General features: G+C 38.1%; 4 protein-coding genes across 6 annotated transcripts in view; all 4 read left to right on the top strand.

The window, feature by feature from the left end:
- tbc1d14 (TBC1 domain family, member 14) overlaps positions 1-3,902 on the top strand; it is a 53,288-nt gene extending 49,386 nt beyond the window's left edge. For all 3 annotated transcript variants that reach the window (XM_023291531.3, XM_023291534.3, XM_023291535.3), the window contains 2 exons: positions 1,036-1,294; positions 1,839-3,902. In XM_023291531.3, the coding sequence (XP_023147299.2) occupies positions 1,036-1,294; positions 1,839-1,907 (328 nt within the window). In that variant the 3' untranslated portion in view covers positions 1,908-3,902. The remainder of the gene's footprint in view (positions 1-1,035; positions 1,295-1,838) is intronic.
- Positions 3,903-4,051: 149 nt separating this feature from the next.
- On the top strand, positions 4,052-5,788 carry LOC129348145 (C-C motif chemokine 3-like). Its single transcript, XM_055007789.1, has 3 exons — positions 4,052-5,119; positions 5,191-5,302; positions 5,466-5,788. The coding sequence occupies exons 1-3, from the start codon at positions 5,047-5,049 to the stop codon at positions 5,557-5,559; spliced, it is 279 nt and encodes a 92-aa protein (XP_054863764.1). The 5' UTR covers positions 4,052-5,046; the 3' UTR covers positions 5,560-5,788.
- A 3,441-nt stretch (positions 5,789-9,229) lies between these two features.
- LOC111582714 (uncharacterized) lies at positions 9,230-14,593 on the top strand. The gene is made up of 7 exons (XM_055007472.1): positions 9,230-10,369; positions 10,450-10,596; positions 10,921-10,963; positions 12,816-12,967; positions 13,124-13,225; positions 14,077-14,194; positions 14,454-14,593. Exons 1-7 carry the CDS (start codon positions 10,291-10,293, stop codon positions 14,545-14,547), a joined length of 735 nt encoding a protein of 244 aa, XP_054863447.1. The 5' UTR covers positions 9,230-10,290; the 3' UTR covers positions 14,548-14,593.
- Positions 14,594-15,809: 1,216 nt separating this feature from the next.
- Positions 15,810-25,761, top strand: LOC118471729 (uncharacterized). The gene is made up of 10 exons (XM_035957805.2): positions 15,810-15,950; positions 16,031-16,177; positions 17,596-17,728; positions 19,827-20,008; positions 21,028-21,127; positions 21,274-21,393; positions 22,133-22,323; positions 22,476-22,578; positions 22,737-22,856; positions 23,557-25,761. The coding sequence occupies exons 1-10, from the start codon at positions 15,872-15,874 to the stop codon at positions 23,609-23,611; spliced, it is 1,230 nt and encodes a 409-aa protein (XP_035813698.2). The 5' UTR covers positions 15,810-15,871; the 3' UTR covers positions 23,612-25,761.
- The last annotated feature ends 1,598 nt before the right edge of the window (positions 25,762-27,359 follow it).

The following is a 27,359-nucleotide window of genomic DNA, read 5'->3' as shown; positions in this document are numbered from 1 at the left end:
ACACATTTGGCACGTGTCTTACCTAAAACCAGAATACAAACCCTGACATTTACCTTGGAATTACTTTCCATTATATCATGTTCACGGCAGTAACTATATTTAATATGTTCTCTGCCCACATTCAGAGTACACTTTGTACACCGTCCTGCTGAAAAGGTGTCGCATGTTTTCATCGACTTTTTCACAGTTTCAGTGTCAGGTGTTTTTCTGAGAAAACAGGATGGGCTGTTAATGCAGGCAGAGGGTTTGTGCGTCACTCATGACAACCAGTTTATTAAAGGAGTGTAAAGAGTGCAGCATTTCAGCGTTAGTCCTGTATTATCATGTGCTGTAAATATATTGTAAGTTTGTTATGGTGAGTCGCGGTTCTTTTGAGTCAAGCTGAAACTATGAAACGATAACCAGGTCACACTCCCTCTTAGGATGATGTGAAATACTTCAAATGCAGCTGGAAATGAAAGTTTAGCCTCCCAGTTTTTACTGACAAAGAAACACAAAATGACTAAAACAAGGCTCAAAAAGACACCAAATAACAAAACGATGCATAAAATGACAAAACCGAGACACAAAACGACAAAACCGAGACACAAAATGACAAAAATAAAACATAAAATGACAAGAAGGAGACACAAAGAGACACAACAATTTTTGAATCAGCTCATTTTATTATAGTTTAGCTAATTAGAAGGTGGTTGTTATTAAATTTGGACAGTTATTTAGTTGACATTTTAGTGATTTCCAGTCATTTTTTATTAATAAGTGATTGTTTCCATAATAAATAATGATGGAATTTGTAAAGACATGATCATAATGAACATAATTTATTTATTTATTTTTTTTTACTTTTAATAAAAATGTATGCAGGATATATCCCATGGACTTCAATAGTCCCTCAATTATAGATTGACCCAAATACTTCCTGTAGGAGCAAAAAGAAGCACATTAGTGTTTTTTAGCCTCAGTTTGTTTCCAGCTATCCTTTGGTTTCACAGTTGTGTACAAATGCTGAATATTCTGTGTTGTTCGTCCCTCCAGGATCTTCACTCTGTACAGTAAGTCGCTGCCGTTGGACCTGGCGTGTCGGGTGTGGGACGTGTTCTGCAGGGACGGCGAGGAGTTCCTGTTCCGCACGGCGCTGGGCCTGCTGCGACTCTACCAGGACGTCCTCACCTGCATGGACTTCATCCACATGGCTCAGTTCCTCACCCGCCTGCCCGACCTCATCCCCGCCGAGCAGCTCTTCCAGCACATCGCCGCCGTCCACATGACCAGCCGCAACAGGAAGTGGGCGCAGGTGGGACGGGTTGTTTTTACGACTTTCACAGATGGAGCTGATGCTAATGTTCCTGCTCTGGCTACACCTTTGTTTGAATGCCAATGTTGAAGACCCTTAAATCTGCATTCTCTCTAATGGCCAGCAGGGGGCGACTCCCCGAAGTCAGAATGTATAGAAGTCTATGAGAAAACTAAAACACTAGATAAAGTAAAACACTATATCATATAGTTCTACATACCTGTGACTAAATGTTTTACTCATTTATAGATAAACTATGATCTGTAAGTATTAATGTGTAAATAATAAGTTCCTTAAATGTGAACATTTTTACACTAAAACAAAGGAAAGATTTGGAGTCTTCAGCGTTTATTATAGGTTATTCCACTCTGATTTTAGTGGTCCAGCTCACTTCAGATCAAATTGGGCTGAATGTGGCTCCTGAACTAAAATGAGTTTGACACCCCTGACGAAACACCGCAGGTCGTAAACTGAGGACCCTCTGTATTAATATGGAGTATAAATGTTCAGTAATGTTAACCGCTGCCTCCCTCCGTCTCCTCAGGTCCTGCAGGCGCTGACCGAACAGAAGAGATCCGGAGCGAGGCAGCCCGGTGCCGAGGCGCTGAGCTGAGATCAGCAGTGAACCCACCACACACTAATGGACTCCACCAGATCCCCTCCAGCCTTCAGGAAAACCTGCAGGGTGACCTTCCATCAGGCCGGGACCCTGGAGGGGGGAGTCTGTCGGCGACGAGGCAGGGCTGTGTGAAAGGAATACGAGGCCTTATTTAACTCCCAAAAACCCCACCTCTGCTCAGAGGCCCGGCAGCGAGCTGGAAACTGTAGCTGGGAAAGAAAGGCTGAAGAATGTAAGACACACTCCCACATACATGCATCCACCAGGCTGACTCAGACGCCAGGAAACCACCGAGATCCAATCCTCCACGTTCCAATCTCTGCTGTCAGTTCCACTCGTCTTTCCTTTAGAGTTTGATGGGACGCATCTTTAAAAAAAAAATAACCTCCAGCGGTAAAAAAGTGGGACATCAGCTTCTGTCTCTTTGTCTCTCTGTGTCTCTGCACCTTTATTTCCACTCAAAACTTTAATCATTCCTTTGAGTTGGATTTACTCTCTGTTGATTTCATTGTTGCTGTCTGTCTGTGCACATTTGTTCCCTGAACCATTCCATGAAGTCAACTCTTCAAAAAAAAAAAAGAAGAGTTTTGTTGTTCTGGATCCATGAAGATACGACACAAATGCACATGAGAATGTCGCGTTGTTACACGTTGTGAAACGTTGTGAAACGTCTAAAGCCTGTGAAATGACTTTTACAGGATATTTATGTTGATGAAGCTGGAATAAAACCTGCGGTGGGATGCTGTCAGAAACACTGCGTTGTGCTTGTGGTGCGTTTGAGGTACATTTCAGCTTGTTTTGATTCCTGAAGTCTTGGTGTGAGTGTGAAATCTTATTTATCAAACCGGGATTGGTTCGGATCGAATGAAGATTTTTTTTTGTTCCTTAAGTCTCAACCCAAAGCAGAAACTGGTGTGTGATAATCGTCGACTTGTTCTGGCGGCTTCCTGTCACGTATGTCCGGTCCCACCTGGCTCTTTGGTTTGTTAATCGTGTCAGTTAGGCTTTCGCGGCTGCCGATGCTACATTCACACTGTGGTAAACGTGTCGCTCCACCCTGACCAGCAGTGGGCGGGGCCTGTAGTGACATCGCTGCGAGAGTATTGCTTTGTTTGTTTGTTTTAAAAGCCCGTTTTGCACAAACCTAAACTAGTGCTGGACTCTCACTGAGACGTTCAGTCGTCCCGCTCTGGCTGCTTCATCTGATGTGTCGTGCTACTGATTCTGTGTGATAAAGGTCTCTTTGTTGTTGTTTTTTTCTCTCTGTTTGGCGTCTTGTCTCCCTCCTAGCTGAGGTGAAACTTTCACAGATATCTGGACCACAAGTGAGAGAGTCCGAGTTCATTTGTAGCTCATCCTCCTCTGCGTTTGCTTCACCTCGACGCCGTGCAGCAGACTTTCTGATCGCTCTTGTTACTTGCACACCTTCCCCCTCCTCCTCCGCTGTGGTTAAACACCGCAGGACTGCAATAAAGCTTTTTGCACATACAGACATGTAAGCCTTTTGGTTGTGCCTCGTATCATCACTTTATGTCATCGCTCACGGTCTAAACGGGTTTTCCATCTTCGTTTCTTTTCCCTTTTCCTTTTCTTTTTTAGTAGCTGACACTGCAACCTGAGTCTTTCCACTATGAGTTACTAATTAGTTGTTACATTAAAGGCTGGTTTTGGATTTTGAATTGGCCCTTCCAGCTTTATCGACACTACCTGTTTAATCCTCGTGGTTTAAACCAAAATTCTAACTAAATTTAAATTAAAAAATGTATTATACCATTGCTTAATAATCAGGTCGGTCGCTGGATGTCTTAAATTTTGCGTTGTCTGACTTTTCTGTTTTATTTTTTTGTTTTTCCCCTAAGAGACCCGTGTACTGTAGAGGACTGATAAACATACATGGAGACAGCAGAGGGTCACCATGCAACGGTATCTCACTTGAAATGTATATAAATGACGGTTTTATTATAATAAAAAGCTGTACATACTCCAGAAGCTGGTTTGTTTGTTTTTGTACTTTGTTGACAACTTCAGGGAGCTAATATGAAGGTGAATCTGGCAAATTTAGTCCAAAAACATGAATGCACACATCTAAGGGAGCTGTACGGAGTCGCTACAGGAACATTGTCAAGTCTAAGAAATATAATCAGGTTTATTTACTTTCAATCAAGTTGCGTTATGGGAATTTACACCACTTAGCCACGACATTTACACTTCCTGCAGGTCAACCGAACAAGCAGGCAGTGGTAACTCAACATGATTTATAGGCAAAGAAAGGTGGAAAACAAAATACAGCAGAATGAAATAATATGAGATAAATGAAAAACAATATAGAGAAGCTGAAAAAAGTGTACACGAATTGTAGAAAAAAAAAATGACCCACACTGACCCATTAAAGGGTTAATTCCTGATGTTTTCTCCATCCAAAAGTCACTGAATGGTTTGATGACGATGCTGCTGTTTCCACATCTGCCAGATCTCAACCAAATTGAACATCTTTGGAACATTTTGAACTCTCCACGACCATCATCAAAACACCCAGTGAATGAAAATCAATTGGTAGAATGGTGTTCCATGTCTCCGGTAGAGTTCTGGACATGTGGAGAACCGTCGCTAAGCTGCATTGACACTGTTTTGGTGGCACAAAACCTTACTAAGACACTTTATGTTGGCTTTTAATCACACAAAAAGATTTCAGTGAACTGAAATATCAGTTAAATGTTTTACTTGACTCATTTTTGAGACTTGAAGTCTTAAGAAAAATTTTTTTAAAAAGGACGCCAATTGCAAAAGCAGCCCTTCTTTTCAATCTTTTATTTTATAACTTCAGAGCTTCTAAGGGCTGCAGAAATTGGTTTGCTGCGTTTCACCGTCCTGCTTTGAGCTGCATCTTTGGGCGAACCACAGCTGCACTTCCTTTGCAATTTACCACTCAATATAACCGAGTGGAAAGTTTCTGTGACAGGCAGCTTCAGTCCCCTTAAAACCACAACCGCCCTCCCTCTGTGACACCTTGTGCTTTTTTTTTTCTTTTAAAGCGTTTTCGATAAATGTAACACTGCACCAGCTTTTGTTTAGAAGTCCCTCGCTGCGTTCAAAGAGCATCTTCGTCCACCCTTGGAAGGGATATCGAGTCATCATGAGGACCGCTTACATCCTTCTGCTCTGCGTCCTGGGAGCTGCAATGCTGTCCACTGTTACCTGCAGCACCAGTAAGTTCTCGTTTAGACTTTTTCTTCTCCATGCACCCTGACGATGCATCATTAAATGCTCTTGTCTTCAGGTGGAACTGAACCGGACAACTGCTGCTTCTCATTCTACCCAAGAAGAATAAAGAAAGACTTAGTTGTCAGATATTACATGACTGATAACCGTTGCACCAAGAGTGGAGTCGTGTAAGTGCTGCAATTATTACTCAGTGTAACTGAAATTTAAAGTGTATAATTGTTTTTTTAAAGGGTTCTCTTGTGTATGTTTTGCTCTGCAGCTATTTGTTCTTCTTACTTTAGATAAAAGATTGTGATAATGGCATTAACTTTTCTCACTTCTTTATTTCAGTTTTGTCACACAAAAGTCTCGTAAAATCTGTGCGGATCCAAGTCTCTCCTGGGTCGAGGGCATCATGAAAAATATCGATGAGAACTCCTTTTAATCCGTCCTGCTCCTGCTGCTTCATCCAATCGCATCCTATGAAACGCATCTAACCGTGTGCTCAGGATTTTTCCCAATAATGTGCAAATCTTCTACAAGTAATCGAAAATTTTGCTTTCGAGTGGAGGTTGAATGGAGCCACTGATAAACTATATCCTGTTTGTGTAATGACTCTTTAATGCTTTGTATCGCCCACATTAACCTGCAGAATAAACCTCATACAAACACAATCAGTGGTGTGAAAGCTTCTTATTTCCTCCTAAAGCTGTGAAATCTTTGGTTTTAGCAAACCTCGATCAGTTTCCTTCGAAACTGTCAAAAGCAACACTTAATTTGATGACTTTTTATGGTTGTTCTCTTATAATTTCCAACAAATTTTCTTAAACGTCCTAAAAAGAGGAGAAGAATTTTCCTTAACCCTCCTGTTGTCCTCATTTACGGGCACCAAAAATATTGTTTCCTTGTCTGAAAAAAAATCTAAAAATTCAGCAAAAAAATTTCCTAAGATTTCAGAAAATTTGCAAAACCTTCCAATAATTCCTTAAAAGTTTCCCTTAAAAAATTTATTTTAAAAATATTAAAAATCCCCCACATTTGGCAAGAAAATTCTTGTAAATATTTTTCAAAAAAAGTTGTAAAAATCTTCCAAAAAAATCTTAAAAATATCTAAAGTGATTCCATATAGATCAGTGAAACTTATATTTTCTTTAAGAACATTCACAAAAAAAAGTCAATCAAAATCCAGCGAAATTTGCTGGATTTTGGTTGATTTTTATGTGAATGTTCTTAAAGAAACCTTGGTTTTTTTTAGCATTTCTTTTTTTCCCCACCAAAAAATTTTCAAAAATTTCCCAAAAATGTTGAAAATGTGGACATCAGAAGTTTCATTGTGAAAATACATTTTTTTCCCACATTTTCAAACTTTAAAATGGATCAATTTTGACCCGCTGGACGATATGAGGGTTAAAAGATGATTTAAATACCAATTAAATGACCTGTTTTTAATGTTTGACTGACTTGGATTGTACCACATTTTTACTTCTGCTAAATAAATAAATAAATGTATTCATCTCTTTACTCTTCATATTTGTTTGGAGACTTACTGTGACTATTACCTATACTGGGGTGTTGCAACATATTGTTTTTGCTCACTCGCTCTTGTAATGTTCCCATACAGGCAACACTGCCATGTAGATTGACCTTCAATAACAGTATAAGTAACGCTAAACTGATTAAAAATTTGGTCTGCTTTTGTAATAGTTGATGAAGCTGAACCTTTAGGAGTCTCTACAAAAGCTTCAACTAAATCCAAACCTTTGACTGATCAAAACAAACAGATCCTTGATTTACATCTTAAGAAAAGATACGTTTTTATTCTGACTATGCATTTTTCAGTGCAAAATCTCTGAGTTGCAACTGTTTAGACGGAACTGCTTAGTCGCATGTGGTTGAATGTTGGGTGGCTGCGTTGTTATCAAGGTTCTGCCACAAAAAGTAGTAGTTACTGGATGTGACTCCAGTCTTAAATGTGCATGTGTAGCTGTCAAACAGGTTAGTTCAGATTATGTTAGAAATAAGCTGACCTTTAAATGACAGAAGTAATGCTGTAGTGTCACATTGAAGCCTCTATAAGCTTGTTGTTAGTTACTTGTCTCTTGTACGTTTTTGTTTTTTTTGGTGTCCTTGGTTTTCTGAGTTCAGCCTCCCTAGTTCAAGTAACCCTTTGTTTAGTTTGTTTGCTAATTCCCCTGAGTTGTCTCATCTGTTTTTGCTGCCTGCTCATGGATTCCACCTTGTATCTCCTTCCATACATCCATTATCTATCCATCCCTCGTCCTCTGCAGGGTTCCAGGGGGCTGGAGTCTCCTGAACCTTTGGTCTTCCTTGACTTGTCAGAGAACAGGACGGAGTGTCGCCACTCATTACAGGACCACAGGTGTTTGTTTTTCTTGTGCTTTATTGCCACCAAATGGAGCAGTGAGAACACTGCAAGCACTTATTACAGCTTTAGTTTAAATTCAACCTTCGCATTTCATCTGGACACACTTGTGGAATTTACTCTTTAACTCCCAGATGATGTCAGTTTAATTCACCTGGTCAGACTTACAGGGAAATTTAGGACATTTTACAAAGTACAGGTTTTTTCCCAAACAATATGCTCTTAGTCGTGCCATAAACCACAGAAATCATGGGGAAAAAAGCTTTCAAACCATTCAGTCTTCATTTAAACCAGATAGTTAACTGTGAAGTGAACGACACTTTCATTTTCACACTTGAATATTTATTTATATTATTATTATTATTCATTAGATCTGATTGTTAATATTTTCCCTTCATGCTAGAGCTCATCTAGCTGCTCAGCTGGTTCAGAAGCAGGTTTAGAAAGAGCTGTGGGTTTGAACTAAAAAGCGACAATTAAATTTAAAAGAATACAACTGGTGATAATCTTTGTTATTATAAGACAAATTTATTGAAAATAAATCCAGTATAATGACGAGAAATCATGATGATTGCAGTTGCAAATCCAGTTTTAACACAAACAACAGATACAAGTCAGCTACAGCTCTGTAGATATTTAACCCTCCTGTTGTCCTCATTTACAGGCACAAAAAAATATTGTTTCCTCATCTGAAAAAAATCCAAAAATTCAGCAAAAACAATTCCCCAAATTTCTGAAAATTTGCAAAACCTTCAGGAAGAAAATTCCAATAATTCCTTAAAAGTTTCCCTTCCTTTGATCTTGTTTTTATTATCTAAATCAGTGAAGTGCATCCGACAGAATCAGTGACATGAACAAAGTTCTTCATCCAGCTCGTTCTGTCCAACATTGCAGTCCAAAGTTCTTTCCCTTCCAGACCAGTGTCTTCTTCTAGAACCTTCCTTAATGTTGTGCTAGACCTGCCAGCCTTTCTGACAGTATCAGGTTTCCATAACAACAACCAGCTGCTTCGTTGTGTCTCACCATATTTCCATCCAGGGCTGGTCTACGCTGTCTGATGATGATTGATGTGTTTAGTTATTTTCTGTTAATCTTCTCTCTGGCGTTCTGTCTTAACTCCAGCTGGTCACTGCAGATGTTTGCCTCCCTGTGTCTGGTATTACTGGAGTTTTTTTTCCTGAGTTTTGCCTTCCTACTGTCTCTAAGCGCTGCTGAATCAGAATCAGAATTGGAAAGCTTTATTGTCATTGTGCCAAACAGTACAAGGAAAAACATAAAAGACACGAACATACACACAATCATTCCACATCTGCACTCACACTCAGTTAATAAGTTAAAAGAACACACAGACAAGCATTTCAAAGGTGCATCTTTAACCTTCCTATAAAAACATCAACCGTCTCTGCAGTCCTGAGGTTCCTCTGCTCCACCACCTCCTCCAGGGCGACCAAATGACAGCCAACCACAGACTGGGCTTTCCTGATCACTTTATTCAGTCTGTTGGCGTCCTTCGCCTTGATGTCTGCACCCCACAGCAAAGGAGATGGCGCTCGCCAACACAGACTGATAAAACACCAGGACCATGTGGTCTAAAGCATTAATTCTAGCTTGATTTATCCATATCGTTATAGTTTTTGATGTGTATTTGGGATTATTGTTTAGCTGAAACACCCAACTACATCCAGACCCAACCTTCTGCCTGATGAATGGCTCCTTCTTCTTCATCATTCAAGTTTTGCTTTCTCCCATCTAGCTGGTGGGGACGATGCAGCCTACAGGAGGAAGGTGGACAGTCTGGTGTCATGATGTGACAACAATAAACTCACCCTCAGCACAGACAAGACGAAGGATATGATGGTGAACATGAGGAAGGAGAGGACACCCTCAGCTTGAAGTGGAAAGAGTCAGCAGCTTCAAATACCTGGGCGTCCACATCAGTGAGGACCTCATTTGGACACTCAACACCACACGGCTGGCCTTCCTGAGGAGGCGAAGGAAGCTTGGCACTCAGCAGCTTCTACAGCTGCATTATTGAGAGCATCTTGACCAGCTGCATGCATCACCGTGTCACTGCTCATTAAGAATGCAAACACCTGCATAGAGTGGTGAAGACTCACCAGGACTCTACCTCTGTCTCTGCAGAGCAAATACCACCACAGAATCCACAGGAGAGCTGCCTCCATCCTCAAAGACCCCACCCATAGCTGGTACAGACTGTTCACACCTCTACTCTCAACCCGGAGGTACAGAAGTGTCACAAGACTGAAGAAGTCTTTCTTTCCCACTGCTATCAGACTCTGAAACAGCAGCCTATAATCATGGACTACCTAATAACAGCTTGCTGTCTGCTGCACATTACCTGCTGATTATTGCATTACTCCTTATCTTGTACAGTCCATTACCTTAATTTTCTGTTTTTCCATTAGATTGTTTTGCTATTTTTAAATTTTATTTCTGTTTATCTTTTTGTGTTTCAAACGTACATTTATATTTAGTTTAGAGAAGACTTTTCGCAACACATGGAATTGAAATGTTTACATTAAACTCAGCCTGTGATGTGCAGTTTTTGCTACCAGTTATGAAAATGAACTCCAGCTGTGTGTGTGCAAACTGTCTTTTGTACATGGGAAAGTAAAGCACACTTTGTGCAGATGATGTCCTGTTGGTTTTGTGGTAAACCACATAGATGAGGCTCTTTTAATATCTATGAGGAGGGCTGGTTCATTCTGTGGTATGTATGTGTCCCTCACAGAGTTTCAGTCTTTATTCCTGACAGACTGAAGGTGCAGAAACATGAAGTGGATTGTCCACCTCACTGTGGTTCTTCTGAACATTCTCTGGGTCGCCTTCTTTTTAACAGATCCTTTAGCAGGTAAGAGCACCTGAAGGAACATTCGTTTGGTTGTTATCCAACAGACTCATCATGCCGAGGTGACGGCTTTTCATTTCCAGTGTTTGTCCAGAGAAGAAGCTCCAACAGCTCTGATGAGGAGATGAAGGTCGGAGAGTTTTGTCTTCAGCCTCCATCTGATAAAATGTGGACATCAACTCCAGGACCAGCTGACGTCCCCACTGATAAAACCAGAATGACATCGGATGGTAAGCTTCAGTCTCACCTTCATTCTAATCTATCAGTTTAACAAGAACCAAGAATGTGCAGAATACAGCTTGATTAATGCTAAAACTTTGGAGTGTAAAGCAATGATAGAGTAAAGAAATGGAAAAGCAAACTACACAAAAATATACTTTGCCATTGGCTACTTTTTCTTTGGTATGACAGACACGTGTGACAGAAACATATGCAAACTGCAAAATGAGGAGAAAGCAAAACCTATTCAGTTGTCATACATGAACCCCATTTAGTGAAAAAAGTGTTTGTTGTCTAATCTGTTCTTTTGACTGGATGTGACGCTCGGCTTGAAGTTTACGCTGCACCAAAGACAGCAGCAGGTGAACCTCCTTCAACGTAAGTCTAATTTCACTGTTTTAACTTCAGCAGAATATCTGCATATTTAATATTACATCCATAACTGGTTAAAAGTTTTAGAATGCCCCAATTTTTCCTTTTTTTCATGGAAATTCAAATAGTTAAAGTCCAATGAGTAGTTTGAAATGGTACAAAGGTGAAAGAAAGTAGTGTGTTGCTATAAAAATGGAGAGGAAAAGGCAATTAACAATAGAAGAGAGACAGACCATCATAACTCTTAAAAATGTAGGTCTTTCCTACAGATAAATTGTAAAGAAAGTAGAAGAGTAGAGTTTTCTTCACCATTGAAAGGCTCAGAAACTGGAGGAAACTCTGACAGGAAGTGGTCTGGAAGACCCAAAACCACAACAGAGTCAGCAGACAAGTTTGTGAGAGTCAACAGCTTGGTGATAGGAGCTCACAGGACAACAGCTTCAATCAGCTTCATAGTGGTCATAGTAAGAAGTCTCTGTTTCACTGTGAAGAACCATTGTTCAGACAGCACAATAAGGAAAAGAGACTTGTCTGGGCCATGAAACCCCACCAATGGACTGGTGAAGACTGGAAGACGGTATTATGGATTGACGAATCAAAATTAGAAATCTATAGTTCATCACGCAGGTTTTTTGTATGCCGTCAAGTTGGAGAAAGGATGGTTCCTCAGTGTGTGACATCAACTGTCAAACATGGAGGAGGAAGTATGATGGTCTGGAGCGGTTTTACTGGATCCAGGGTCGATGACTTGTACAGAGTGAGAGGAACCCTGAACCTAAACAGCTACCACAACATTCTGCAGCTCCATGCAGAACCCTCTGGTATGTTCTAGTTGGTCAGGGGTTCATCCTACAGCAGATAATGATCCAGAACATCAGTCCAAGCTCTGCCAGAACTACCTTAGGAAAAAAGAACAAGATGGTGAGCTTGAAAACATGGAGTGGCAGCACAGTCTCCACACTTAAACCTCATGGAGATGGTTTGGATGAACTGGACAGAAGAGTGAAAGCAAAGCAACCTACAAGAACCACACATTTATGGGAATTTCTGCAGTAGAGTTCGGAAGAACTTTCTGAAGAATATTTGATTTCCATTGTGGAAAGAGTGTGTTCAGTTGTTGTATCTGCTAATTGTGGCTACTTTGATGAGTCAAAAGTTTAGAATACATTTTGGATTCTAAATTGATCTTTTTTTTTTTTTTACTTTATGTGTTTATTTGTTCGATACTTTCATTTCAGAATACAATGAAACGTTAACATAAATAATTTCCAATAAAAAAATGGAAAAGTTGGAATGTTCTAAAACTTTTGACTGGTAGTGTATATTAGATACTTGACAGTTTCACTTTGAGTTTTGCTCTAAATAAAAAAACAGGGCTAGAATCTGATGCACAAAAATGTGAGTAATCATTGAATGAGGAATGAATCAGGGATAGTTTATTGTTAGAATAACTTTATTTATATAGCACATTTAAAAAAAACAGTTTGCTTCAGTTTCAGTAACAGCACTATAGAACAAGTTCAGTAGAGTAAAAAATGAGAGAAAAATTCAGTGACCAATAATTATCATGAAATCAACATTTTTTTTTTTTAACAAACTTCTTCCTGCTGCAAACTAAATGTCTCACTAAAGTGATAGAAATCCTAAACATTTTAACACTTAAATCCAAAGAATCGACTCGTACGTCCCGGTCTGGTTTGAAAATTATTCTTCCAACAGTGGTGATAAAATGAACATAAATGGGTTCAATTTTAATCATTAACAAAGAAAACAGGAAAAACAAACAATTATTTCCTCATATTTTCTCTTTTCATCTTGAATTGATATTGTGGTGTAGCTAAACGCTGTGCTTTGTTAGTTCTTCCACCATCAGAGACTTGAATGAGGCGACTACAGCTCCTCCAACTGTCCAGACATCAACTTCCTCAGAGGTGACTTCAGTGATTTCTAGCAGCACATCAGAAGCTGCTCCTGTTCCACAGACGGAGATATGGGATGAACAGTATCATGGTGAGTCTGTTCAGTCTGACTTTCTATTCTCCACTTGAGAGTTTGAGGCAAGACATCTACTAGTCTAGACCTAAACTATTACTTATTTAGTGCAGTCAAACTTTTGACTGTCTATTGTGTGCATTTAAAATATCTGCATCATATATTTTCCTTCAGACAGTTGCTGTCCTGTGGTTACCACAGCAAAAGTACCACTGAAAGTCAATCCTTTCCAAGGTTCTGTCCCAAGAAGAGAGGAACGGCACCAGTGGTCTTCTGGTGAGTCTGTTCAACCACAGTTTCTTTTCTCCATCAGAACGTTTAATGAAAGACATCCGTCAGTCAATATATAATTGCAGGACTTTGTGTATCATAGTTGACATTTTTGCTGTTTTCAGGCCTAAAATCAACTATAACCAAACATCACATGGCATTTTAACAGAAAGATTCTTCTAAATATTATATATATAACTGAGTAAAATTGAAAGTTATTTAGAAATATACTGTAATAAACCTGTTGACATGCCATAAATCCACACTTGACTCACACACTACTTTATATTAAATAAGTCAGAAAGCCTTGGAGTCTGGCCAGTCTTTTCTTCAGGAGGAAATGACATCATGTGGAGCAGGTCATGTGATCTGGAATTAACACACTTCCTTGAGAGGTGTTTTTGTAATGGGGAACTTAATTGAAAGTGATACAATTTGTTATTTTCCATATAAAATTTGATATATTGCCAAAAAAGAAATATTTGTCATGATTATCTCAACTTAATAAAAAGAACACAATCGAAACAATTTTTGAATCAGCTCATTTTATTATTGTTTAGCTAATTAGAAGGTGGTTGTTATTAAATTGGGACGGTTATTTAGTTGACATTTTAGTGATATCCAGTCATTTTTTATTAATAAGTGATTGTTTCCATAATAAATAATGATGGAATTTGTAAAGACATGATCATGATGAACATTAATCTTTTTTACTTTTGATAAAAATGTATGCAAGATATATCCCATGGACTTCAAAAGTCCCTCTATCATATAGATCCAAATAATTCTTCTTTATTTAGTCAAGCTTTTGACGGTCTGTTGTGTTTATTTAAATACTTTTCTTTCTTTTTCTTTAGGGTCGTCAAATCTAGTACCAGACACCTGCTGCTTCTCATACTACCCGAGAAGAATAAAGAAAGACCTCATTGTCAGATATTACATGACTGATAACTGTTGCACCAAGCCTGCAGTCATGTAAGTGCTGCAAACTGGATTTTCTTCATTCCCATTCTGTTAAATACAATCACCTACATAAATTTAATGAATCTTAATTGGTATAAATATGAAATTTCCTCCTTTCTTTTTGATTTCTTCTTTTTTGGGTTTTTTGGTCTCTCCAGTAAAAGTTTCTTTTGTGTGTGTTTTTGCTCTTTAGCTATTAGTTCTTCTTACTTTGGCTAAAAGAGGTTTGATCATGATAATGACATTAACTTTTCTCACTTCTTTGTTTCAGTTTGGTCACACAAAAGTCTCGTAACATCTGTGCGGATCCAAGTCTCTCCTGGGTCAAGGGCATCATGAAAAATATCGACCACACCACCTATTAAATTGTCCTGCTTCTGTTGCTTCATCGAATCACATCCTATGAAATGCATGTAACCATGTGCTCAGGATTTTGGTATTAATGTGCAAATCTGTTGCAAGGTAGATTTTGCATTCAAGTGAAGCCATTTGGAGGCTGAATGGAACCACTGATAAACCATATCCTGTTTGTGTAATGACTCTCTGATGCTTTGTATTGCCCACATTAACCTGCAGTATAAACCTCATACAAACACAGTCAGTGGTGTGAAAACTTCTTAGTTCCTTCTAAGCTGTCAAGTCTTTGGTTTTTGCAAACCTCGATCAGTATTCTTTGGAAATGGTATAAAAATAAGTCTCAATTTTATTGCTTTTTGAATGATTTCCAACTAATTTTCAAAATGCTTTTCCTGAAAAATAGATGATTTTGTCTTAAAATAATGGAAATTCCCTCCAAAGACAGTTGAAACATCATTTAGATTCTGTGCTATTCATGTTTGACTGGCTTGGATTGCACCCATAGACTGTAGAACGATGAATGTTGCTACCTTCTGGATTGAGAAGGTGAAACTCTCAGGTTGTTTTTGGACCCTTCTGTTTTGGCAGAAGTTGTGCTAAAAGGAGCTTTGTGATTGTAATATATATGTGCAGCCTAATTGATGGTGTCATTTTTAACGTTTTAGGACTGTTTGTATTTAAGTCCACACACTCCAATGAATGGGAAGAGAAATCAGTACGAAAAGTTCAGCTCAGTCAATACGACGGGGAAATTCCAGCTGGACGTAAATCTGAAAGTTCTTTGGTAATTCTTCAGCTTTCTAGTCGTATCAACACATCGGCCTTAAAAATCTGCCTTTATTTGTGTGTTCTTTGACTGGTGACACTTGGTTCTTCATGACTTCCTGTAGGATGAAGGTGAAACATCTCATAACACTCCTTAACTCTTTGTAGGTGCAGTTTATTAGCAACTGTTTTAGCTCCAGAAAGGACCAGCAGGACCAGTGTAGATTGCTCTTGGTCGTAACGGTGGTGAGCAGCTAAAGTGTAAAAATGTTTTGTGCAAGTTGCTACAATGAATTTACAACAAATGGAATTGAAATGTTGACATTAAACTCATCCTGTGATGCAACTATGAAAATTTAACCACAGAGGAAAGTAAATCACATGTTGTGCAGAAGGTGTCCTGTTGAGTTGGTGGTAAATTGCACAACTCTGCCATGCACAGACACCAGAAAACACACAGACGAAGTTATCTTAACATCTGTGAGGAGGGCTGCTTCATTCTGTGGTATGTATGTGTCCCTCACAGAGTTTCAGTCTTTATTCCTGACAGACTGAAGGTGCAGAAACATGAAGTGGATCGTCCACCTCACTGTGGTTCTTCTGAACGTTCTCTGGGTCGCCTTCTTTTTAACAGATCCTTTAGCAGGTAAGAGCACCTGAAGGAACATTCGTTTGGTTGTTATCCAACAGACTCATCATGCTGAGGCGGCATCTTTTCATTTCCAGTGTTTGTCCAGAGAAGAAGCTCCAACAGCTCTGATGAGGAGATGAAGGTCGGAGAGTTTTGTCTTCAGCCTCCATCTGATAAAATGTGGACATCAACTCCAGGACCAGCTGACGTCCCCACTGATAAAACCAGAATGACATCGGATGGTAAGCTTCAGTCTCACCTTCATTCTATTCTATGAGTTTAACATGAATTAAGAATGTGGAGAAGAAAAGTGCTAAAATGTTGACATGTGAAGCAGCAAAACACAATTAATCAGAGTTTTCCAACAGTGAAATAAGATTAATGCTACAAATTTAATTTAACCCCACAATATTATTTTTAAATTTGTTTTTCTACTAAAATAGATGTGAATTCTGAGACCCTGCAGCTTTATATAAAATACACATTTACCTGAAGAATTTAAATGTCAGCTTTCAGACATCTCAGTATTATTTATATCAGTGTACTTGATGAAGTTCAATATTCAAGCTAAAAATCTACAACATCAATTATTAGATAAATTTACCAACCAAACCAAAAATTTAATGCTCCAGTCCTAACATTATTGAAATATTCTGTAAATATTAAAGTTACAGCCCTACACTATAATATGTATTCTATAAAATTACCCGATCAGTTAAGATTTTAAGGCTTAGATCATTACAATATTAATATAAATCTAGCTGACTAATTTAAATTTTATGGTTGAGACCCTGTAATAATATATATCATAGAAACTTATCTGACTGATTTACATATTAAAAAACATACAAGAATCTACAATATCATTTATTATTGAAATTCAGATCCTAAAATATTTATCAGAATTTGTCCGACTAATTTAAATCATTACACTGAAATACCGCAACGTGATGTAAAAATGCAAATTTATCAAACTAATGCAGATATTAATCTAAATTGTGTATCTTTGCTAAATAGTTTGAGAGGATCCTTGGTGACCAACTAAAGGAATTTTTATAATCAAATAATATTTTATCTCCGTTCCAATCTGGTTTTAGAAAACGGTACAGCACTGTTACAGCTGAAGGTCCAAAATGATTTAAATTAGGTTTGGACGGAAAAAATGTGTGTATATATATATATATATATATATATATATATATATATATATATATGTATATATATATATATATATATATATATATATATATATATATATATATATATATATATATATATATATATATATATATATATATATATACATACATATATATATATATATATATATATATATATAATACATAATAGGACCTGCCTAGTTTAAATATTCAGGTTTAGAACCTACAATATAATTTATTAAATATTAACTTGACCGATGTAAATTTTATGTGTGTAATATTCTCATTAGATTCTGCAATAGTTTACATCATATTATCACATAATAAGCACATTTTAATCATGATACAATCACATTATTATGGCACATACTGTATTTTAGACAGATTTTTAAAGATCTGCATCTTCAGCAGGGACTGATATGATTCAGATTTTCTAAATGCTGTCATCAGAATAATGTTCAGGTTTGTGCATTCTGCTTTCCATCTATATTTTTCTGTAGCAAACAGAGACAGGACCAACACACCCAATGAAAGCCAGTCTGTCTCCAGAACCGCCACAGAACCAGACTACCTGAACTCATCACAGCAGTCAGATATCAGAGCTCCGACAGCAGCAAGTGAACCTCCTTCCACGTAAGTTTATTTTCACTGTATCCCTCCAGAAAGCTTCAATTTTTGCATATTTTTCTCTCGTAAATGTTTCAGATCATCACTAATTTTACTAAAAGACAAAGAAAACACAAGAAAACACAAAATGCAGTTTTTAGATGATCATTTTAGTTTCTGAAGGAAAAATCCTGTCCAGCCCATCTTACCTGATGTGAAAAAGTAATTGCCCCCTTAGTTACCAGTCTACCAAATGACCAAATACATTTTGCAGTAGGGTTCACTCTCACCATCCACACCCACATATGATTACTGCCAGGCTTGTTGAACCTAAACATCACTAAAAGAACCTGTCTGACATTGTGAAGTAGCTAAAGGGTCTCAAAAACCAGTGCATGATGCCACGTTCTGAAGAGATTCAAGCACTGATGTGAAACCAAGTCATTGACATTCATCAGTCTGGAGGGTTCCAAAGCCATTGCTGAGGTTCTGGGACTCCAGAGAACCACAGTGAGAGACATTATCCACAAATAGAGAAAACATGGAACAGTGGAGAACCTTCCCAGGAGTGGACCAACCACCAACATTTCTCCAAGAACGCCTCGATATCTAATCCAGGAGGTCACAGAAGAACTTAGACAAACATCAAAAGATCTGCAGACCTCACTGGCCTCAGTTAAGGACAGATTATTAATCCCCAGAGCGAAATTCTGTCAGTGTAATGATTCCACAATAAGGAAGACTCTGGAAGGAAATGGCATCAAAACCACTCCTGACCAAATCCAGAAGATGAAAGTTCATTTGGCTTTTGCAAAAAAATATCTAGATGAGAACCAAGCCTTTCGGGATAACAGCCTGTGGATTAATGAGTCAAAGCTGGAACTCTTTGGTAGACATGGGTTGATTCCATCTGGTGTAAAGCTAATACTGCATTCCACAAGAAGAACGTGATACCAGCAGTGAAACATGGTGGTGGTAGTATGATAGTTGGAGGACCTGGACGACTTGTCATCACTGATGGAGCCATGAATTCTGTTCTCTATCAGAAAATTGTCAGATCATGACCTAAAGCTCAACACAAATGGTTTATGTAGCACAACAAAGACCCAAAGCACAAAAGAAGTCCACCTCTGAGTGGCTCAGAAAGAATTAAATGAAGGTTTTGTCGTGGCTGAGTCAAACCCCGGACGTCACTCTAATTGAGATGTTGCGGTAAGACCTTTCATGATGGAAATGTCACTTAAAAACTGGTCTGCAGAGAAGAGTGGGCCAGAATTCTTCCATGGTGATGTAAAAGACTGATCACAAGCTGGAACAAACTGCTTCAAGGTTGGACCAACCAGTTATTAGGTTTAGGGGGGCGATTCCATTTTCACAGGAGTGACACAGGTCTTCAATAATTCTTCGATAAACCATGATTTGTATGTTATCTCTGTCTAATATTCCACAAATATAAATATTAGTTTGATAATCTGGAACATTTAAGTGTGAGAAAAATAGATTTTACTGTATACTAGATACTTGAACTGCATTGAACCGTCTCACTTTGAGGTTTGTGATAAAACGCGTTTACAATCTGATGCACAAAAGCTGTCATTAATCCTTGAGGCTGGAGTGAGGAATGAATTAGGGATGGTTTAATGAAAATGTGTTAAAGAGTAGCTATCATCTATTAATGAATTTTTAGGTAATGATGATGTTCATACTGCAGGTTAGTGTGGGTTCCTACGAAGCAGCAGAGGCTTTATACAAACAGGATACGGTTTATCAGTGGGTCAGATCGCGATGTGACATACTTTCCAACATAACCTTTAAAAAAAAAAAAAACTGCCTGCCGAACCACTTCCCGCATGTTTATTTCACACATCGAAATGAGTCAGAATCTTCTAATATTCTGCAGTAATCTCTAATTGTGGTTGAGAAACAAAAAAGTCACATCAGGTTTTAGAATGCCAAAAAAATAAAAAATAAAAAATCGATTCCCATTGGTTCCTCATTCCTTCCTCACTAACAGCACTATAGAAAAAGTTCAGTAGAGGAAGAATTCAGTCAACTACATCCAAAAACTCTTTACTTTTCATCTTGAATTGATATTGTGGTGTAGCTAAACGCTGTACTTTGTTAGTTCTTCCGCCATCAGAGACTTGAATGAGGCGACTACAGCTCCTCCAACTGTCCAGACATCGACTTCCTCAGTGGTGATTTCAGTGATTTCTAACAGCACATCAGAAGCTGCTCCTGTTCCAGCGACCGACTGTTCAACAGTTCCTGTCACACAAAGAAACATACGGAATGGACAGTATCATCGTGAGTCTGTTCAGTCGGGCTTTCTATTCTCCACCTCAGAGTTTGATGGAAGACCTCTACTAGTCTAGACCTGCAGTCCTGGTCACCACTATTGGCACCCTTTCATTTTTTACATAACCTGTACAATACCTTCAGAAATAAATGGAAATGTACCAAATTCATATGATCAGAATTTCTTAATTGGATGGCCAAAGTAATTTAACAAAAAATATTGTCTTTCATCTTACATATTGCAAGCTCTAGTTTTGTTTCGTCTGTCTCACAAAACATCTTCCCAGAAGGATCGTGGTTTGTCCAGGTAGTCTTCGGCAAAGATCGGTTGTTCCTTTTTATGCCTTTTCTTCAGCAATGGGGTCTTCTTTGGCCTTCACCCAAGAAGCCCTGCTTGGTTTAGTGTGCAGCGTTACCCCAGCTTGTTGCAGGTCAGCTATCTGGTCTTTGGATGTTTTACGTGGCTTTTTTTCCACAGTTTGCACCAACCTTCAAAGACTTCTGTCATCAATTTTCCTCTTCCCCCCACGTCCAGGCAGGTTCTTGACAGTTCCATGCTTAGCAAACTTCTTAACAACATTGCACACTGCTGAAACAGGGATACCAACGTCCTTGGAGATGGTTTTATACCCTTTAGAAGTAACAGGGAATAACATGTGGCTTTTTAGAACATTGAAGTCATCATGCATTGGCTAATTTTTGTCATGTGGGCATTGACAGTTTATCCTGAGGTGATTCTAATTTCTGATTAATCTCTACTAAATCAAAAAGGGGATTGAAAGGGTGCCAATACCAATGTCACAGTGCAGTCTTTCAATTTCTCTATTTTTTCCTCCCATTGCTTTTTTAAAATTGTAGTTTTGTCTTTTGATGTTCAATATCAAACATGAGTTGTCTGTAGAACAAAGATGTTTCACTCGATTCACTTTTTCAGGAGATATTCTACATTATGTATTTAAATTTCACGGGTGCCAACAGTGGTGACCAGGACTGTATATCTATATCTGCATAATATATTTTTCTTTCAGGTTCTTGCTGCGTTGAAGTTTCCAGAATGAGAATACCACTGTCAGAGATTACAAGATACTATAGAACCATGCCCAGGCATCCATGTGTGCAGGCCGTTGTGTAAGTAAAAACTAAGCATAACTAATTAGCATGGATATGACCCTATACTATGAGTGATTTCACTGTACTGTAGAATAATGTCAGGATATTTCAGAACTGCTGTTCACAGCTACCATTATAACAGGTGTCTTGTTGTCTCTCTACAGACTGATTACCAAAAATGGTAAACAAATCTGTGCTGATCCAAATGATAAATGGACCCAGAGGACTGTGCAATTCATTGATTTAACGCCAAAGATTCAAGAAGCTTCGCAGTCTGACAGATGGTAACAGAAGTTCCTCTTTGGCATGAACAAAAATACATAGACGAAACTGACTGTGAAGCTAAAACAGGCACAAAAACGAGTGGAAACAGTTAAAGCAGTGATAAAGATGTACAGAAGAAGCCATAGTACCACTATTCCGCTGTCCTATAGGGGTAATATGCTTCTTGGACAATGTAGCCATAAAACAAGAGGCAGGAAAGAGCTTCAGATCTAGTAAAATGTTAATCAAAAAGAAATTGGAGTTTCTGTGAAACCTCGGTGTGAAGAACGGCGCATCGTGTCAACATCTGTAGACTGCACCCAAGAAAACAATCATTCTTGCTCTTCAGCACAAAACTGCAGGATGAAAGTTTGCAAAAGAAAAACGAAAAGAATCCGGGAAGATGTTTTTTGTTCTGAATAGATCAAGATAAACACATTCAGCTCAGATGGGGTCCAAACAGTTTGGTGTGAACCTGATCAGGACGACCACAGTGACTGCATAGTCCTGACAGTGAAGCACCCAAACCAAACGAGAATTATTAAAGAAGCAAGAAGTGAAAGTTATGATCTAAACAAGTATGCTGAATAACTTTGGGATCTTAGAAAGCGAAAGGCAAAGCAACACAGAGCAACTACCCTCCTGTTCTACTGAGAAGTTACAGTTTAGGATCACTTCAAATTCAAGTGATATTGCACAGGATTGTACTCATTTCTGTTGTTTGCTGTACATCTAAATCTTCCCGTGCTTTTTTTTCAGTGCTTCGACTGTCAGAGACTTGACTGAGGTGACTACAGCTACTATTCCTCTGCACATTCTGACTTCCTCAGAGGTGACGTCAGAGCTGGAGGTGATTTCTAGCAGCACCTCAGAAGCTGCTCCTGTTACAGCGACCGAATCATCAAAAACTCCTGTCACACAGAGAAAGATACAGAACCAATGGGATATTCGTGAGTCTGTTCAGTCGGACTTTCTTTTCTCCACCTGAGAGCTTGATGGAAAACATCTACTAGTCTAGACCTAAATTGTTTCTTAGTGCAGTCAAACTTTGACTGTCTGTTGTGTGTATTTAAAATATCTGCATAATATATTTTTCTTTCAGGTCGTTGTCCTTGCATTGTCTTTGCCAAAAGTGTACCAGTGTCAGGTATTAAAGAATACCGATACCATGAAGCCACACCTTGGTGTTCTCAAAACACCCTTATGTAAGTTAAAAACTAAGAGCATTTGAAGAATAACTAATTAGCATGCATATGCCCCTATACTATGAATGACTTCACTGTGCTGTAGATTAATGTCAGGATATTTCAGAACTGCTGTTCACAGTTACCATTATAACTGGTGTCTTGTTGTCTCTCTACAGACTGATTACCAAAAGTGGTCAAGAAATCTGTGTTGATCCAGATGACAGACGGTTCCAGATGATTATGAAATACATTGATTTACGATCAAAGACTGAAGAAGCTTCGCAGTCTGACAGACGGTAACAGAAGTTCCTCTTTGGCATGAACAAAAATACATAGACAAAATTGAGTGTGACGGATAGAAGCAAAAAAAGACACAAAAATGAGTGGAAACACAGTTGCAGCAGTAGTCAAGAGGTACAGAATAAGCCGTAGTACCACTAATCAGCTTTCCTATTGGGGTCCAACCAGTTTGGTGTGAACCTGATCAGGACGACCACAGTGACTGCAAAGTCCTGACAGTGAAGCACCCAAACCAGACGAGAATTATTAAAGAAGCAGAAAGTGAAAGTTATGACCTCAAGATTCTAGATCTTTATTTATCATGAACAAAATTATACATAGTATAATGCGCAGTGAAATGCATTGTGTACCTGTTCCAAAGCAAAGCAATAAAAATAAAGAATAAACACACACAAGATATATATATATATATATATATATATATATATATATATATATATATATATACAAATAAATAAATAAATGAGCAACATAAATATATAAATATATAAATTCAACCTGAATAAGTATGTTGAATGACATTGGGGTCTTATAAAGCGAAAGGCAAAGCAACACAGTGCAACTACCCTCCTGTTCTACTGAGAAGTTAGGCTGATTTTACACGTTAGAATCACTTCAAATTTAAATGATATTGCACAGGATTGTACTCATTTCTGTTGTTTGTTGTATATCTAAATCTTCTCGTGCTTTTTTCAGTGCTTCGACTGTCAGAGACTTGACTGAGGTGACTACAGCTACTATTCCTCTGTAACGCGTACAAAAAAGGCAAAAATAGACCAAATTAACTAAAACATATAGTCATGGAAAAAATCATTAGACCACCCTTGTTTTCTTCAATGTCTTGTTCATTTTAATGTCTGGTACAACTAAATGTACATTTGTTTGGACAAATATAATGATAACAACAAAAATATCTCATAAGAGTTTAATTTCAGAGCTGATATCAGACATTTCCCATGGTTTTATTGATAATAATCAAAATCACTTCAGTTCTTCCATCAGTATCTATGGCATTGTTCTGCCAAAAACAGCTTTTAGGATTCCATGTTTTCTTTTCTGTCTGTTTCAGTCCCACGATCCACTCAGGAGTTATTACTGATTCATAACCATTGTTTTTGATGACTGCATCCATGCGTCTTGGCTGCTCTCCACCAGCTTCTGACATTTTTCTGCTGTCACAGCAGCCCATTCCTGTTGCACTAATTCTAACTAATCTGCTTTGTTTTGGGGCTTGTGGTTCTCCATTTTGCGTTTGATGATTTTCCAGAGGTTTTCAATTGGTTTTAGATCTGGTGATTAAGCAGCCAAGACGTGATTTAACTGATCCAGTCATTGGAGGCAGGAAAGAGTTTTCCAGCTGATGGAAGAAGACTGTTTTCCAGAATAGCCCCAAACATGACCTGGTTCATCTACCCCAGATGGTCACTGATCCACCCCCATGTTTTACTGTAGGAGCAGACAGTCTGGTTTGTAGCTTCTCCAGGCTTCCTCCTAACCAGTAAGTTGGCTGGAGTGGACATCAACTGAAAACTGGATTCATCCCTGAAGAGAACCTTAGTCCAATCATCAACAGTCCAATCCTTGTGATCCCAGTAAAGAGTAACCAGCTTTCCTCTGCCTTTCCTTGATGAAGGATTTCTTCCTGCCCTGTGTGACTTCAGACCAGCTTCAAGAAGTTGGTTTCCAACTGTCCTTGCTGAATAAGTCCAATTTCTCCACAGTGTTCACTCATTTTTAAGGTCCTTGGAGGTCTGACGACGATTCCTGACAGTAACGGATGAGTGACGGTCATCTGGTGGGTAGAAAAACTTTTCCTGCTGCAACCAGCTAGCAGTTTGGTAGAACCATGTTGGGCTTGTTTTTTCTTGGAGATCTTCCGTTTTTTGGCTATCTGTCTCTCACCCATGCCAATTTCCAGCAGTCTGCCTTTGTGGCTTCACATAATTCTTTAGTTTTAGGCGTTATGTGAGAGCTGACAACTTGTGAGTTGTGCTACAGCTTGAATGTCAGCAGGAAACCACTCTAGGCCTTTACATGTGCTGCTGATGACATGAAATGTCCTCTTATAGACCCTGGGAATACAGTGAAGCTAAAGCATGTCATATAAGACATAAAGTATTATGGAATCAGCTGCATTTTTTGTTGTGTTCATTGTATTCTTCAGGTAATCCACCTTTAGTGGTATCAGGCATGGAAATGAACAAGAAACTGAAGAAAACAAGGGTGGTCAAATAATTTTTCCATGACTGTGAGACAGCACAAATATCACAGTAAGTCTAAGTTATGAACATCCAACAAGCCTGTAGGTGTGAATATCTGTTTGTTTCCAGTGTGATTTATAGTTATAGGGGGGCACTACTCTGTCCATCTGTACTTTGTGAGCTTGTGTCTTAAGTGTGCTTTGATATGTGTTGCATTTTATTGTTGGATTATTGATCTTATCTATCTATCTAAGCCTCAAAATGATTCATATTCATGTTAAGGTTTGATTAGTATGAAGAAGCCGGAGAATAATTCCCCCTATAGCAGAATGTTAAGGTGCAGTCAGACCATTCTACACAGCACACGTTTGGCTAAGTGAGACTAGCACATACATAATGAATGCTAACGCTCAGAATATTGGATGATAATAGCTTTTTAACCTTTTGTATCCAAGCCTTAGCTGTAGATTTCTGTTGTTTTGACTTCTGCAGGCCTTTTAGCCTTTTATTCATTTTATTATGAATTTGTGAATACATGTGTGGTCAGAAGGTTAAAAATTCTTTAAAAAATACATTTTGAAAAATGAGCATTATATCTTCTTAAAACTACATTATAGTAGGTTTTAAACCTTGTGTCAAAAATGTATTGCCTGCTTGTATTTGCTCAAATACAGAGATATTAATAAATAATTTGCAAATGTTTTAAAAGGTGACTTTTTCTTTGGAAGATTTTTAGTCAATGCTATTTATATATAACATTTAAAACATCAGGTGTTGAGTATTGTTCCACATTCCATGCAAACTAATGTGTCATGATAAGACTTAAACTTTAAAAAAAGCAGTAACTTGCTCCTATAATGGTCAGCATTTTATTTTTTACTGATTTACGGTAATAAATACATTTAAAAATGATCCTACTTTGGCTCTGAACCTTTATCTACCTGTGGTCGCTCTGTCTTCTGGAGTGATTTGATTGGTTATATGTCACGAATAAAACTCCTTTAACTTAACATCTGTAAACAAAACAAAAACGTATCAACAAGTTTTCTGTTAGAGTTTGTGTTCTTCTAAGTTTAACTCCAAGATTTTAAATACTTTCATTTACTGCAAATGAATATCTACTCCAAATGTTTCACTAATAATCATTATCAGCCTTAAAAACCCACAAAACACCCCTCTATACTTGACCACACTTAGTACAGTCCGGTTCCCCCTTCTATAAATCTGCTTGGAATCTTCCACTTCCTGTTTGTCAAAGTGGCCTTCTACCTGGACAGGTTTTGTTGGAGCTCATGCAACAAACATTTTGGGTAACTACACTTTAATATGGATGGATGACACTGAATTAGAGTCTGTTTTAATGAGACTGAGTTAAGATGTGTAGCTCTGTCATTAAATAGTAAATTATTTCTCAGAATTCACAGAGAAAAGTCTGAAATGTTTGCTAGGTTAGCGTCCCACATGTTCTTTGGCTCAGCTAAAGCTAACTCTCTCCAACTTGTGGATCTCTTGAGTTGCTTGTTGTTAAAATATCTTGCTAGAGGTGCTGAAGCTCAGAAAGTCTGAGATGTTTGTTCAAAATAAGCTCATTCTCAAGTCTTATCTGAACTGTCCTCTTTTGTTTGAACTTTCCCTAAACTTAGGAGTTAATGACAGAGCAGCACATCCAGACTCAGTCTCATTTATGTAGAGATTAAACTTGTGTCATTCATTGATGTTAAAGTGCAGTTTTTCAAATGTTTGTTGCACATGCTCCCGACCAAACCAGTCCAGGTGGAAGACGATGTGAAGAGAAAGCTCCAGAGGATGAATATCACACATTTACGTTGGAAATAAATGTCCTTTAATTAGACATTGTCATGCAAAAGTTGGATTTCCCTTTAATGATGTTCAAATCTTTGTTGAGTGTTTTGTTGATGTTGGTTTCTAAATGTTTTCTGACACTCGGCCCCAAAGATTAAAACCTTCTACGGCTCACAAGCTGCAACAATTCACACATTATCAACTATCTTTCTGACTAAACTAAGATAAAAAGTGGAAAACTGCCTGATTCCTGCATCATGAATGTAAATCTTTTTGGTTTTTATGACAGTAAACTGAATATATTTAGGTTTGACATTTTATAAACCAAAACAAGAAATGAATTAGTGGAGAAAACGATCAACAGATTAATGGACAAAGAAAATGTGTTTTCCAACATATATGGCTGAATTACTGCAACATTACAAGATTCATACAATTTGAATTCAATTTTATTTATATAACGCCAAATACAGGTCAAATTGTCTCAAGACGCTT

The sequence above is a fragment of the Amphiprion ocellaris genome, chromosome 23 (assembly GCF_022539595.1).
Source record: "Amphiprion ocellaris isolate individual 3 ecotype Okinawa chromosome 23, ASM2253959v1, whole genome shotgun sequence".
NCBI lineage: Eukaryota > Metazoa > Chordata > Actinopteri > Pomacentridae > Amphiprion > Amphiprion ocellaris.
The sequence above is the reverse complement of the archived record's forward strand: the minus strand, read 5'-3'. Positions and strand labels throughout refer to the sequence as shown.